Source organism: Mustelus asterias, chromosome 8 (genome assembly GCF_964213995.1).
Source record: "Mustelus asterias chromosome 8, sMusAst1.hap1.1, whole genome shotgun sequence".
NCBI classification, from domain to species: domain Eukaryota; kingdom Metazoa; phylum Chordata; class Chondrichthyes; order Carcharhiniformes; family Triakidae; genus Mustelus; species Mustelus asterias.
Window position 1 is genome coordinate 54,512,496 of NC_135808.1, and position 13,604 is coordinate 54,526,099.

General features: G+C 43.0%; 1 protein-coding gene across 1 annotated transcript in view; it reads right to left on the bottom strand.

The window, feature by feature from the left end:
- imp3 (IMP U3 small nucleolar ribonucleoprotein 3) overlaps nt 1-13,604 on the bottom strand; it is a 246,522-nt gene that overhangs the window by 66,542 nt on the left and 166,376 nt on the right. Inside the window, exon 5 of the mRNA XM_078217970.1 lies at nt 6,740-6,791. Coding sequence (XP_078074096.1) covers nt 6,740-6,791 — 52 coding nt within the window. The remainder of the gene's footprint in view (nt 1-6,739; nt 6,792-13,604) is intronic.

Genomic DNA, 13,604 nt, shown 5'->3' on the forward strand with positions numbered 1-13,604 from the left:
GTGTTCCTCTACCAATTCTGGTCTGTTTTGAATAATAATGCTTTTACTGAGTGAATGGTAAGAAATCAGTTAAGATTGCCACTCCCAATAGGTGTTCACTGACTGCTTGTACAGTTACATCTCTGTTTAACATTGGCCCGTCTTACGTTTTTTGACGGTCAGTTACTGGGGCCTGTAATCTCATTTAGCGACACATGTTTTATTTTAAAGTTCTTTTGTACCTGTCTGACATGGAGCTCTGTGACCCGACTGGCACAATTTTGCAGTGGCCTCTCCCACTCCCTAACCCACCCTTTTTATTTCAGCACTCCAACCTGCAGCCTCTGCCACTTCCTAACTCACCCTCTTGCCGAACTTCCCACTCACCTCTCCTCTACTTTCTCAGAAGACTAAGGAATCTGGCATGTCCACTATGACTCTCACCAACTTTTTACTGTTGCACCACAGAAAGCATCCTATCCGGATGTATCACAGCTTGGTATGGCTCCTGCTCTGAGAAGACCACAAGAAACTACAAAGGGTTGTGAACATAGCCCAGTCCATCACTCAAACCAGCCTCCCATCCATTGACTCCGTCAATACTTCCCACTGCCTCGGGAAAGCAGCCAGCATAATCAAGGACCTCACATACCTTGGACATATCCTCTTCCATTAGGAAAAAGATACAAGAGTCTAAAAACACATACCCAAGCAAATCAAGAACAGGTTCTTCCCTGCTGTCATCAGGCTTTTGAATGGTTCTATCATATATTAAGCTGTTCTTTCTTTTCATCCTATCTGTAACTGCAACACTATATTCTGCACCTTTCCTTCTCCCCAGGTACTCTATGAATGGTATGTTTTGACTTCATAGTGCGCAAGAAACAATACTTTTCACTGTATCCCAATACATGCAACAATAATAAATCAAATCAAATCAACCTGTGTTCCCATTTATGAAAGGTCCATGCTCCAGGTCCGATCTGAAGCCGGAGCGCCAAGGTTGTGAAATTGTAGGTTCCAGTGGTGCAGAAACACTGAGCTGCACTGTTATAATCAATTTTTAAAAAGTTAATAAAATAGTATGTGAATCCAGGAACAAGTTTACTTTCGCCCCATAATCACTGTCTGCTGCACACAGTTCAACCACAACTCACTGCAGTCGCATGCCCAAGGTCCTAGCACTGTCACAGCTATTTATTTGGTGGGTCACAACTCAAAAACCCACTAGCCCTGTGCAAACTGCCTTCCTCCTTGACATGCAAGGCTAAATATGCCTCAAAATTATTTTTTTCTTTAAAAGTGATTTAAGAGAAAGATCTAAGTCAAAACTGCTCCTCTGGCTTCTGACCACTCATCGACAGAGCCCTCGCTCACAGTGAGGGAAGCATTGAGCAGGAAGTTCAGTGAGAACATAGATCAGGAAACGGCAGCAGCTGCAAGCCTGAGGGTTGGCAGCCAGAGTGTGAATTAGGGAGAGGGAGGGGCCATGAACCGGAGGGTTGCTAAGTGGAAGGGTCCGCAACATCTAGAAGAGTCATGTGGCAAGTGGGGGGTTTGGAAAAGCAGGATCGGCAGCAAGTTCAAAATTAAAAGATACCGAAATAAGAGTTATTCCATGCTTCATCCCTTGCTGCACCAATATTGATGGAAAATCTTAACTTTTTTTTATTCCTCATGAGAGTGAGGGTTGGTGGCAAGGGCAGCATTTATTACTGATCCCTAATTGAGTACCTTGAGCAGGTGGTAGTGATCTGCCTCTTGAACCACTGCCGTTTATGCAGTGTAGGTAAACCAAGTACTGTCAAAGAGGGAGTTCCAGGATTTTGACCCAGTGACAGTGAAGGAACAGTGACATAGCTTCAAGTCATGATGGGGCAAGGCTTGGAGGGGAACTTCCAGATAGTGGTGTACCTGGTGTGTCTGCTGCCCTTGTCCTTCTTGGTGGTAGAGGTCACAGGTTTGGAAGGTGCTGCCAAAGGAGCCTCGTTGAGTTCTTGCAGTGCATCTTGTAGGTGCACACAGTTGCCACTGTGCAATGGTGAAGGAGGGAGTTAATGATTAAGGTGGTGGATGGATGATTTGTCTTAGATAACATCAAGCTTCGAGAGTGTTGTTGGAGCAACACCAATCCAGAGAAGTGAAGCATATTCTGTCATACACCTGACTTGCACCTTGTAGATAGCAGACAGGCTGTGAAGAATCAGGAGGTGATTTATTTGCTGCAGAATTCCCAGTCTCTGATCTGCTCTTGGAGCCATAGTATTTATATGATTAGGCCTTTGAATTTCTGCTCAGGATGTTTAGATTCAGAGATGGCAATGCCATTGAAAGGCAAGAGGAGATGGTTAGATTCTCTCTTGTTGGAGACGGTTATTGCCTGGTGATGCAAATGTTACTTGCAACTTATCAGTCCAAGCATTAATGTTGTTCAAGTCTTGTTGCATATGGACACGACTGCTTCTGTATCTGAGAAGTTGTGAATGATGCTGAACACTGTGCAACCATCAGCAAACATCCCTACTCCTGTCATTATGATGCAGGGAAGGTCATTGATGAAGTAGCTTAAGATGTTTGGGTCTGGGGCACTACCCTGAGGAATTACTGCAACAATGCCCCGCATCTGAAATATCTGACCTCCACCAACCACAACTGTCTTCTTTTGTGGTATGACTCCAACCATTGGAGACTTTAACTCTCTTGCTCTGGCTATAGTATGCTGCTTCCAATGTTTAGCATGCATGTAGCCTTGTGTTTCAGCTTCACCTGGGTGGCACCCAAGTTTTAGGAACGCCTGGTGTTGCTCCTGGCATACTCTCACACAGTCCTCATTAAACCATGGTTGACTCCCAATACAATGGTAACGGTAGAGTGAAGGATATGACTGACCACATATTTACAGAGTTGTAATCAAATGGATCAAAACCAGCCAATCATTCTGAATGTTTAAAGATCATTCACCAATCCTGTGCAACTAGACAGTCTCGATCAGCAGTTAAATGTCATATTAATATAGAATGTTTGCTTCTAGGGTCAATATTAAGGAAACAGTTCCCAATTCTTGAACCTGGTATCTTCATCAATCACTGCTATATTTGGGTCCAGCACAGTTCTGGTGCAGTGTAAGCTTTCCCTCCAACCAATCTTTCTAACTCCAACCTCACAGCAGTATGACCTTCACTGCCACTCTGAAGCTGTTTACTTAGTACTGAATTACAGCAGCTGTGTGCTGCAGAACTTTGTTCATTTGAAACGGAGATGAGACTGCCCAAACTTATTTCACTTAGGCCTCTTACAGCTGTTAAGACAGTAGAGATTTTCATTCCATACAGACTAGATGTAAATCCAAACCCAAGGGAAATGGACAATGTTCCAACACATTGTGCCATTTAGTTAATCCAACCCTCCCTCTCCCCTCCCAGTCAAGAACAAGCCATCCTTTCAATGCAAAATTTCATAAATTTTTGTACTTCCTCACATCTCTGTATTTGCAGGTCAAATGTCTGAGGTTTTAGCGTTTGGGATTATGAGGATAGCAAATGTGGTTTTTAAATTATTTCTGTGAAGAAATCCATGAATCATTTTTTTTGTTAAGAGTGCCAACAATTTAGCTAGTTAAACCTAACCATCAAGAACATAGAAATTATGAAAAGGAAAATACTTCAGCAAGCATGGGAAATAAACAGAACAGAAAGTAAAGCAGAGAAAAAACAGCTTCCTTTGCAGTCCCCACCACCCAACAAAACAGCATAGCAATATTGGGATTATACGGGACTGTTTTTGAACAGAAGACAGACTGTATGTAATAAAATTAACAGATTGTCTAATCCACTGTTTATTATTCCACTCTAGGGTACACTGGCAGTTATGCAGCCAGCTGTAGGCTTCGTCACACTAAGTATGGCAATTATATCCAGAACAAAACGATATGATAAATCAGACATTGTATTGTTCATATCTCTTGTCCAGATGTATCTTCAACATTGTCACTATGCCTTCATGATCACCACTCACCTTCACTTGTGCTATTTCTCAAGCAATAACTCATTTGAATACTCCCCTGGATAAAAAGTGATCTTAAGCATAAACCTATTACATTTCTTGGTAACAATCATTACCACAGCATTTGGAGCACAGGTTTTATGTTTTTACTTCATCCAAGAAGCCCTCACAGAGATTAGGTGTATTAGTTTTTAGATAGATTAGATATTTAGCTCCACAGTGATTCATTGCATCAATTTACCATGCCATGCTGGATGGAAGTTCTGGGTTTGATCATGATCCAGAATGTCCTTTGACCTCTTCACAGATTGCAATGGGAGTATGACAGTTGGTCTAAAATATCCCTGGGAAAATTACCCAGCTTTTCTGTTATTCACGATCCAGCGCTTCCAACAAAAATGGTAGTTAGAAGCTCATCTCAGGGTCAAATGTGACACCAATGGTGGGAACAGCCTAGTTCAAACAAATGTCACATTAGTATAATTCAAGCAAAGACAACTTGCTTGGGAGAAGGATGGAGTTTCTGACCAGGGAATGGAGTTTGTGGTCGGGATCAAAGACAATGGCTTTGGTTTTCCCAATGTTTCACTGGTGGAATCTTCTGCTCATCCTGTACTTGGATGTTGGATAAGCAGTCTGTCAATTTGAAGATGGAGGGAGGGTCAATAGAAGTAGTGGCAAAGTACAGTGTCACAAAGGGGCAGCATGTAGATGAGAATAAGGAGAAGACAATCGATTTTTGGGGAACACCAGAGTTAACAGTACAATAGCGGGAAAAGAAGCCGTTGCAGCTTATTCTCTAATTATGACTGATAGATAAGAAGTCTTGTGGAATCCCTACCGGAATGAACCAGGAGTAGCATTGGGGGAGGATGGTCAACCCATTTAAAGGCTGCAGGTAAGTCGAGGAGGACAAAAAGGAATAGTTTTCCACCATCGTGGTTGCATAGAATGTCACATGTGGCTCTTCTAAGAGTATTTCAGGAGTGGTTGGGGGTGGAAATCTGATTGGTGGGACACAATCGTAGTTCAAAATTGGCTCAGTTATAGGAGACAGAGGATAATGACAGAAGGCTGCTTTGGTGACTGGAAGCCAGTATCCAGTGGCGTACTGGGTCCCCTATTATTTATCATTTATATAAACAAGATAGATTAGTATGTTGGGGGGGCGGGTGGCTAGATTAGTAAGTTTGCACACAACACAAAGATTGGCTCAGTGGCTAACAGTGAGGCTTGAGTATTTTGGGCTACAAGTAGTTACAGATTGTTATAGTTCGGATGGTCAAATGGGCAGATCAATAGCAGATGGAATTTAACTCTGAAAAGTGAGAGATGGTACACTTTAGATGGAGTAATTTGACACGGAAGTATTCAATGAATGGCATGACACTAGGAAGTTCTGAGGAACAAAAGGACCTAGGTGTGTTTATCCAGAGATCTCCGAAGACGGAAAGGGCATCTTAGCAGGGTGGTGAAAAAGATATATGGGACACATGCCTTTATCAATTGAGGCATAATTATAAAAGCAGGGAATTCATGTTGGAGTTGTATAGAATTTTGGTGAGGCCACAGCTAGAGTACTGTGTGCACTTCCGGTCGCCACATTAGAGGAATATTGTGATTGCACTGGAGAGCGTGCAGAGGAGATTCACCAGAATGCTGCCTGGGATGGAACATTTAAGTTATGAAGAGAGGTTGGATAGGCTTTGTTTATTTTTGTTGGAGCAGAGAAGACACAGGGGTGACGTGATTGAGGTGTCAAGATTATGAGGAACATGGACAGCTGTTCCCCTTAGTTCAAGGGTCAGTCACGAGGGACATAGGTTCAAGGGGCAGGAGGTTTCGGGAGGATGTGAAGAAATAATTTTTTTTACCCAGAGGGTGGTGACAGTCAGAAATGCCTGGAAGGCTGGTAAAGGCAGGTTGTTTCACATCTTTTAAAGAGTACCTGGATGAACACTTGGCACATCATAACATTCAAGGCTATGGACCAAGTGCTGGTAAATGGGATTTGATGGGAGGTCAGGTGTCTCTCATGTGTTGGTCTAGACTCGATGGGCCAAAGGGCCTCTTCTGCACTGTATGATTTTATGATTCTATTCTATGAAAGATGGGCATGGATTTGGGAATCAGCAATACATTTAAGGGCTTTGAAAAGCAAAAGGATGCTGGAAAGAGGGTGTTTGCTTTCAAGATTGCACAGGTCAAGAATTGTGTTTTTGAGAAGAGTGACAAGAAGGATGATGAATGGCAGATTTGAAGTCATGGAGGGGAAAGCAGTAACTGAGGAGACAGAACTATTAACAATATCAGCTAACATGAGGGTCAGAAAGGCAAGGTGAGTAGTCAGCAGTTGTGTGAAAATAGGGTTGAGGGAGCACAGGAGGAGGGTCTCCTGGATGGCATGAGTTCAGAGGGCACAATTGGTAAGAATCTAGAGAAAGATGCAAGTTCAAGGCTAGGCACAAGTGAACCTTGGTGGGCAAGGGAAAAAGGATCAATTGAAAACAGGAGAGCTTCATTAGCATGAATGTGCCAGCAGTTCTGCACAAATATAACTTGCACTAACATTTTCACCTAAAACTGGCTTTAAGTTAATTTTTCAAAACAAAGGATGAAAATAGAACTTTTTAAAAAATGAGACAAGAAGATGGGGTGGGAAAGATCTCATAGAAATGGAAAAACCATAAAGGAAAGTGTTTGGAATTTCTGCCTCAGAATCTAAGGAATAGACCACTTTAAACAAACTACTGCTTACCTTGTCACCAGGAAGGCTGGATCGGTTACAACTTCTGGTCCGATTCGCACATCTGGTACAACAAGTTAAGGAACCACTGCTGGGAATTCTGGAGAGAGTACCAGTCAATCAACAAAGCACTTTGTTTTGACTTAAGTTGTGTTGTTCAGCATCGTGTACAAGTTGATTCTTGTTCAGTTTTGTTTGATTATTTACAAGGTCATTGGTTTTTAATTTTCACAGAATAACCACCCAATGTGATTGCCAAGCCACTGACACAAATCCTGAAATATGATGCAATAGAAATGGAATTTAATTTATTGAGACAACATAAACCAGTGATTCCAACTATAGGGAGAAAGGTAACCTCTTCACGTATTGCAGACAACTGATCTCAGATTGTAAAATGTGATCCTAAAACACAAAAACAACAAGTGCAAAAGAGGTCCTTCAAGCCCTAACATAGCTTCTTAATTCTGCAGTAGACACAAAACATGAGACACAAAACATTAAACATAGCACAGCATTCAGAAACCTAGCCTGTCTACTACATTTCCTGTTATAAAATATACGTTATCTCCAAAAGCAGAACTGTCACATGTAATTTCTAACTATATCGCCATCGACGGACCTAGGTTTGATCACTTAAAAAGATTATTCAGTTAAAGTGAGCAACCAAGAGGCTTAAAGTCACAGGATAATAGTTAAAGTCTCCATAATCCCAGATGACCATAGGCTGCCTTCCCATTTGAGGGGGAGAGCAAATTGAAATTAATAGAGGTGTCTAAGCCATCATGTTCAAAGACAATGAAAGATTGGTTGGCATTTCACTGATCATTGAGGTAACAATTTATGTGAGCTCAACACTGATATTTCCCAGTGCATTCTAGCACTTCCTGGGGTCAAGAAAAAAGAATTTGCACCTTCAGTGTCAGTCAGGTCCAAGAATATCTGTAAAGCAACCTATGTCTTGATCTGAGCAGGCAATCATGATATTGCAGCTTACTTTTTCCAGGGCCAGGCTGACTTAAAAGGAAGTCAAAGAGAATATTTTGTCTGTTTGGCATAGTGAGGCATGATTGTGCTATTGTTACGAAAAGCCATGTGCATTCTCTCTCAACCCAATGGCATTGAGGCCAATTTGTAGCAGCCTTTCTACTAATGAGCCAACTCAACAAGCCATGGATCATTGCCTTACTGAGCTATCAGCTGAAGCACAGAAGTCTTTAATTGTTAAGACCCGTCTGTCAATAGTTGAGTTTTTAGAAAATAGTATTTTCTGTGCATTCACAGATCCTAATGAATCAGGCACAATACTCCAGGTTTGGCCTCACCAGCACCTTATACAGTTGCAACATAACCTGGCTGTTTTTAAACTCCATCCCTCTAGCAATGAAGGACAAAATTCCATTTGCCTTCTTAATTACCTGCTGCACCTGCCAACCAACTTTTTGTGATTCTTGCACAAGGACACCCAAGGTCCCTCTGCACACTGGCATGTTGCAACGTTTTACCATTTAAATAATGGTCCATTTTGCTGTTACTCCTACCAAAATGGATGACCTCAACATTGTACTCCATCTGCCAGATCCTTGCCCACTCACAGACTATCTATATCCCATTGCAAATTTTCAGCATCCTCTGCACACTTTGCTCTGCCACTCATCTGAGTGTCATCTGCGAATTTTGACACACTATACTTGGTCCCCAACTCCAAATCATCTATGTAAATCGTAAACAATTGCAGTCCCAACACTGATCCCTGAGGCACACCACTGGTCACTGATCACCAAAAAAACACCCACTTACCCCCACTCTTTGCTTTCTGTTAGTTAACCAATCCTCCATCCATGCTAATACATTAACCATAACACCGTGCACCTTTATCTTATGTAGCAGTCTTTGGTGTGGCACCTTGTTAAATGCCTTCTGGAAATCCAGATACACCACATCCACAGGTTCCCCACTGTCCACTGCGCACGTAATGTTCTCAAAGAATTCCACCAAATTAGTCAAACATGACCTGCCCTTTATGAACCCATGTTGCGTCTTCCCAATTGGACAATTTACATCCACATGTCTCGCTATTTCTTCCTTGATGATAGATTCAAGCATTTTCTCTACTATAAGAAGTTACGCTAACCGGCCTATAGTTACCCGCCTTTTGTCTAGCTCCCTTTTTAAACAGTGGCGTCACATTTGCTGTTTTCCAATCTGCTGGAACCATCCCAGAAACCAGCGAATTTTGGAAAATTACCACTAGTGCATTTGTTAGTTCCCCCGCCATCTCTTTTAGTAACCTGGGATGCATTCCATCAGGGCCAGGAATTTGTCTACCTTTAGCCCCATTAGCTTGCCCAACACTACCTCTTTCATGATAATGATAGTTTCTAGGTCCTCACCTTCTGGTCATCAATTTTTCGCATGTTATTTGTGTCTTCCACTGTGAAGATCGACACAAAATACCTGTTTCAATGCCTCAACCATTTCCTTATTTCCAGTTATTACATCCTCCTTCTCATCCTTTAAAGGAACAATGTTTAGTTTAGCCACTCTTTTTCATTTTATATATTTGTAGAAACTTTTGCTATCTGTTTTTATATTGTGAGCTAATTTACTCTCATAATCCATCCTACTTTTCTAGTCTATTGGCCACCAAAGAATATCATGGTGGGGCAAGAAATAAACAAAGAAATAACTGATGCATGTAAAACTGGTACAGCAATTATTATGGGGGATTTTAATCTACATGTCAATTGGTCAAACCAGGTCAGTTAAGGCAGCCTTGAGGAGGAGTTCATGGAATGTATCCTCGATGACTTCTTTGAACAGTATGTAATGGAACCTACGAGGGAGCAAGCTATCCTAGATCTGGTCCTGTGTAACGAGACAGGAACGATTCATGATCCTCTCGGAAGAAGTGATCACAGTATGGTTGAATTTAAAATAGCGTGAGATGGTAAAATCCAATACCAGTGTCTTGTGCTTAAACAAAGGAGGCTACAATGGGATGAGGGAGGAGTTGGCTAAGGTAGACTGGGACCAAAAACTTTATGGTGGGGCAATTGAGGAACAGTGGAGGACTTTCAAAGGAATTTTTCACAGTACTCAGCAAAAGTATATACCAGTGATAAGGAAGGACTGTGGAAAAAGAGATAATCAGCCACGGATGTCTAAGGAAACAAAGGAGAGTAACAAATTAAAAGAAAATGCATACAAAGTGGCAAAGATTAGTAGGAAACTAGAGGATTGAGAAATCTTTAAAGGTTAAATCTCCTCATAGTCAATACCCTTGAGCTCAGGCAACATCCTGGTGAACCTTCTTAGCACTCTCTCCAAAGCTCCAACGTCCTTCTGGTAGTATAGTGACCAGAACTGCACGCAAATTTCCAAACGCAGCCTAACCAAGGTTTTATACAGCTGCAATATGATTTCCCAACTCTTGTACTCAATGCCCCGGCTGATGAAGACAAGCATGCCATATGCCTTCTTAATCACCTTGGCTGGCTGCGTGGCCACTTTTAGGGAATGTGGACCTGCAAGCCCCGATCCCTCTCTATGTTAATGTTCCTAAGGATCCTGCCATTTACAGTATAATTCACACCTAAATTTGATTCTCCAAAATGCATCACAAAGAACAAAGAACAGTACAGCACAGGAACAGGCCCTTCGGCCCTCCAAGCCTGTGCCGCTCCTTGGTCCAACTAGACCAATCGTTTGTATCCCTCCATTCCCAGGCTGCTCATGTGACTATCCAGGTAAGTCTTAAACGATGTCAGCGTGCCTGCCTCCACCACCCTACTTGGCAGCGCATTCCAGGCCCCCACCACCCTCTGTGTAAAAAACGTCCCTCTGATATCTGAGTTATACTTCGCCCCTCTCAGCTTGAGCCCGTGACCCCTCGTGGTCGTCACCTCCGACCTGGGAAAAAGCTTCCCACTGTTCACCCTATCTATACCCTTCATAATCTTATACACCTCTATTAGATCTCCCCTCATTCTCCGTCTTTCCAAGGAGAACAACCCCAGTCTACCCAATCTCTCCTCGTAGCTAAGACCCTCCATACCAGGCAACATCCTGGTAAACCTTCTCTGTACTCTCTCTAATGCCTCCACGTCCTTCTGGTAGTGCGGCGACCAGAACTGGATGCAGTACTCCAAATGTGGCCTAACCAGCGATCGATACAGCTGCATCATCAGACTCCAGCTTTTATACTCTATACCCCGTCCTATAAAGGCAAGCATACCATATGCCTTCTTCACCACCTTCTCCACCTCTGTTGCCACCTTCAAGGATTTGTGGACTTGCACACCTAGGTCCCTCTGTGTTTCTATACTCCTGATGACTCTGCCATTTATTGTATAACTCCTCCCCACATTATTTCTTCCAAAATGCATCACTTCGCATTTATCCGGATTAAACTCCATCTGCCACCTCTCCGCCCAATTTTCCAGCCTATCTACATCCTGCTGTATTGCCCGACAATGCTCTTCGCTATCCGCAATTCCAGCCATCTTCGTGTCATCCGCAAACTTGCTGATTACACCAGTTACACCTTCTTCCAAATCATTTATATATATCACAAATAGCAGAGGTCCCAGTACAGAGCCCTGCGGAACACCACTGGTCACAGACCTCCAGCCGGAAAAAGACCCTTCGACCACTACCCTCTGTCTCCTATGGCCAAGCCAGTTCTCCACCCATCTAGCCACTTCTCCTTGTATCCCATGAGCCTTAACCTTCTTAACCAACCTGCCATGTGGGACTTTGTCAAATGCCTTACTGAAATCCATATAGACGACATCCATGGCCCTTCCTTCATCAACCGTTTTTGTCACTTCCTCAAAAAACTCCACCAAATTTGTAAGGCACGACCTCCCTCTTACAAAACCATGCTGTCTGTCACTAATGAGATTGTTCCGTTCTAAATGCACATACATCCTGTCTCTAAGAATCCCCTCCAACAACTTCCCTACCACGGACGTCAAGCTCACCGGCCTATAATTTCCTGGGTTATCCCTGCTACCCTTCTTAAACAACGGGACCACATTCGCTATCCTCCAATCCTCAGGGACCTCACCCGTGTCCAAAGTAGCGACAAAGATTTCCGTCAGAGGCCCAGCAATTTCATCTCTCGTCTCCCTGAGCAGTCGAGGATAGATGCCATCAGGCCCTGGGGCTTTGTCAGTTTTAATGTTCCCTAAAAAACCTAACACTTCCTCTCTTGTAATGGAGATTTTCTCTAACGGGTCAACACCTCCCTCCGAGACACTCCCAGTTAACACGCCTCTCTCCTTCGTGAATACCGATGCAAAGTATTCATTTAGGATCTCCCCTATTCCCTTGGGTTCTAAGCATAATTCCCCTCCTTTGTCCCTGAGAGGTCCGATTTTCTCCCTGACAACTCTTTTGTTCCTAACGTATGAATAGAATGCCTTAGGATTCTCCTTAATCCTGCCTGCCAAGAACATCTTGTGACCTCTTTTTGCCCTTCTAACTCCCCGTTTGAGTTCTTTCCTACTCTCTCTGTATTCCTCCAGAGCTCCATCTGTTTTCAGTTGCCTGGACTTAACGTACGCCTCCCTTTTCATTTTAATCAGATCCTCAATTTCCCTCACATTTGTCCAGATTAAACTCCATCTGCCATTTCTGTGCCCAAGTCTCCAATCTATCTCTATCCTGTTGTACCCTCCGACAATCCCTGGCACTATCAGCAACTCCACCAATTTTCATGTCATCCGCAAACTTACTAATCAGGCCACCCACATCTTCCTGAGGGAGGGAAGGAGGGAGGGAAGGAGGGAGGGAGGGAGGGAGGGAGGGAGGGAAGGAGGGAGAGTGAGTGAGTGAGTGAGTGAGTGAGTGAGTGAGTGAGTGAGTGAGTGAGTGAGTGAGTGAGTGAGTGAGTGAGTGAGTGAGTGAGTGAGTGAGTGAGTGAGTGAGTGAGTGAGTGAGTGAGAGAGAGAGTGAGAGTGAGAGAGTGAGAGTGAGTGAGCGAGTGGGTGTGTTTTTTCCTTGGGTTTAGTAGCTAATAAACCTGTACTTCCTCTGACTCAAGACAACCTAGTTTGATTGGCTCCTTGTTAAAAAGTAAATACATTCAAACTAGAAAAGCCATCTATGGGGAAAAACCTTTGTTGTGACCAAGCAAGAAGGTTGAATGATGGGGAGCCCAACTTGTCCCTCTTCACCCAATGGTAATATAAGGCAGAGACATAAATATCTAGACGAATGAAGGAAAGAGACCCTGCCTAAGAAGCACCAGTAGATAGAGACTCAGGTTAGCCTTGACCCCTCGACCTGAGGAACCATGACAGGGCTTTGTTACAGGGCTTTGTTACAAGCCTTCACTCATTCATCTTGACTGGAGTGGAACAAGAAAAAACTGCAAGTGGGATCATGAATCAATGAGTCTGTCTTCCCAAACCTCTGGACTCTTTTATTCAGTGGATAAAAAGGGATTACAGGCGTGCATCATTTCAAGTCTTCACCCCGGGGAAAAGCAAATGTAACAAAGAACTCTTGAAATCCTAAAACCGAAATGCATGCTACTTCAATAACCACAATTTTTGTGCTTGTGTATGAGAATGAAAGTGGTGTCATCGCACATATATTCAAGTGTTGAATCATACATATTCACGTTTCTTTTGAAATCAAGAGAAAACCTGTCCTTTGTCTGTTACTGACAGTTACAACACTCAGGGGTTAAAATATTATTTTAATTATTTAAAAACACGCCATCTTCAATCAGTTGGGAGATGGAAAAAAACAAACACTCGCACACAATTAACATTAAACCAAAACGAGTGAGTGATGGAGAGGAACCACCTGCATCAAGCAGTGTGGACTCTCTTCCTCGGGGTTCAGTCGGTCTACCCAATTCCCA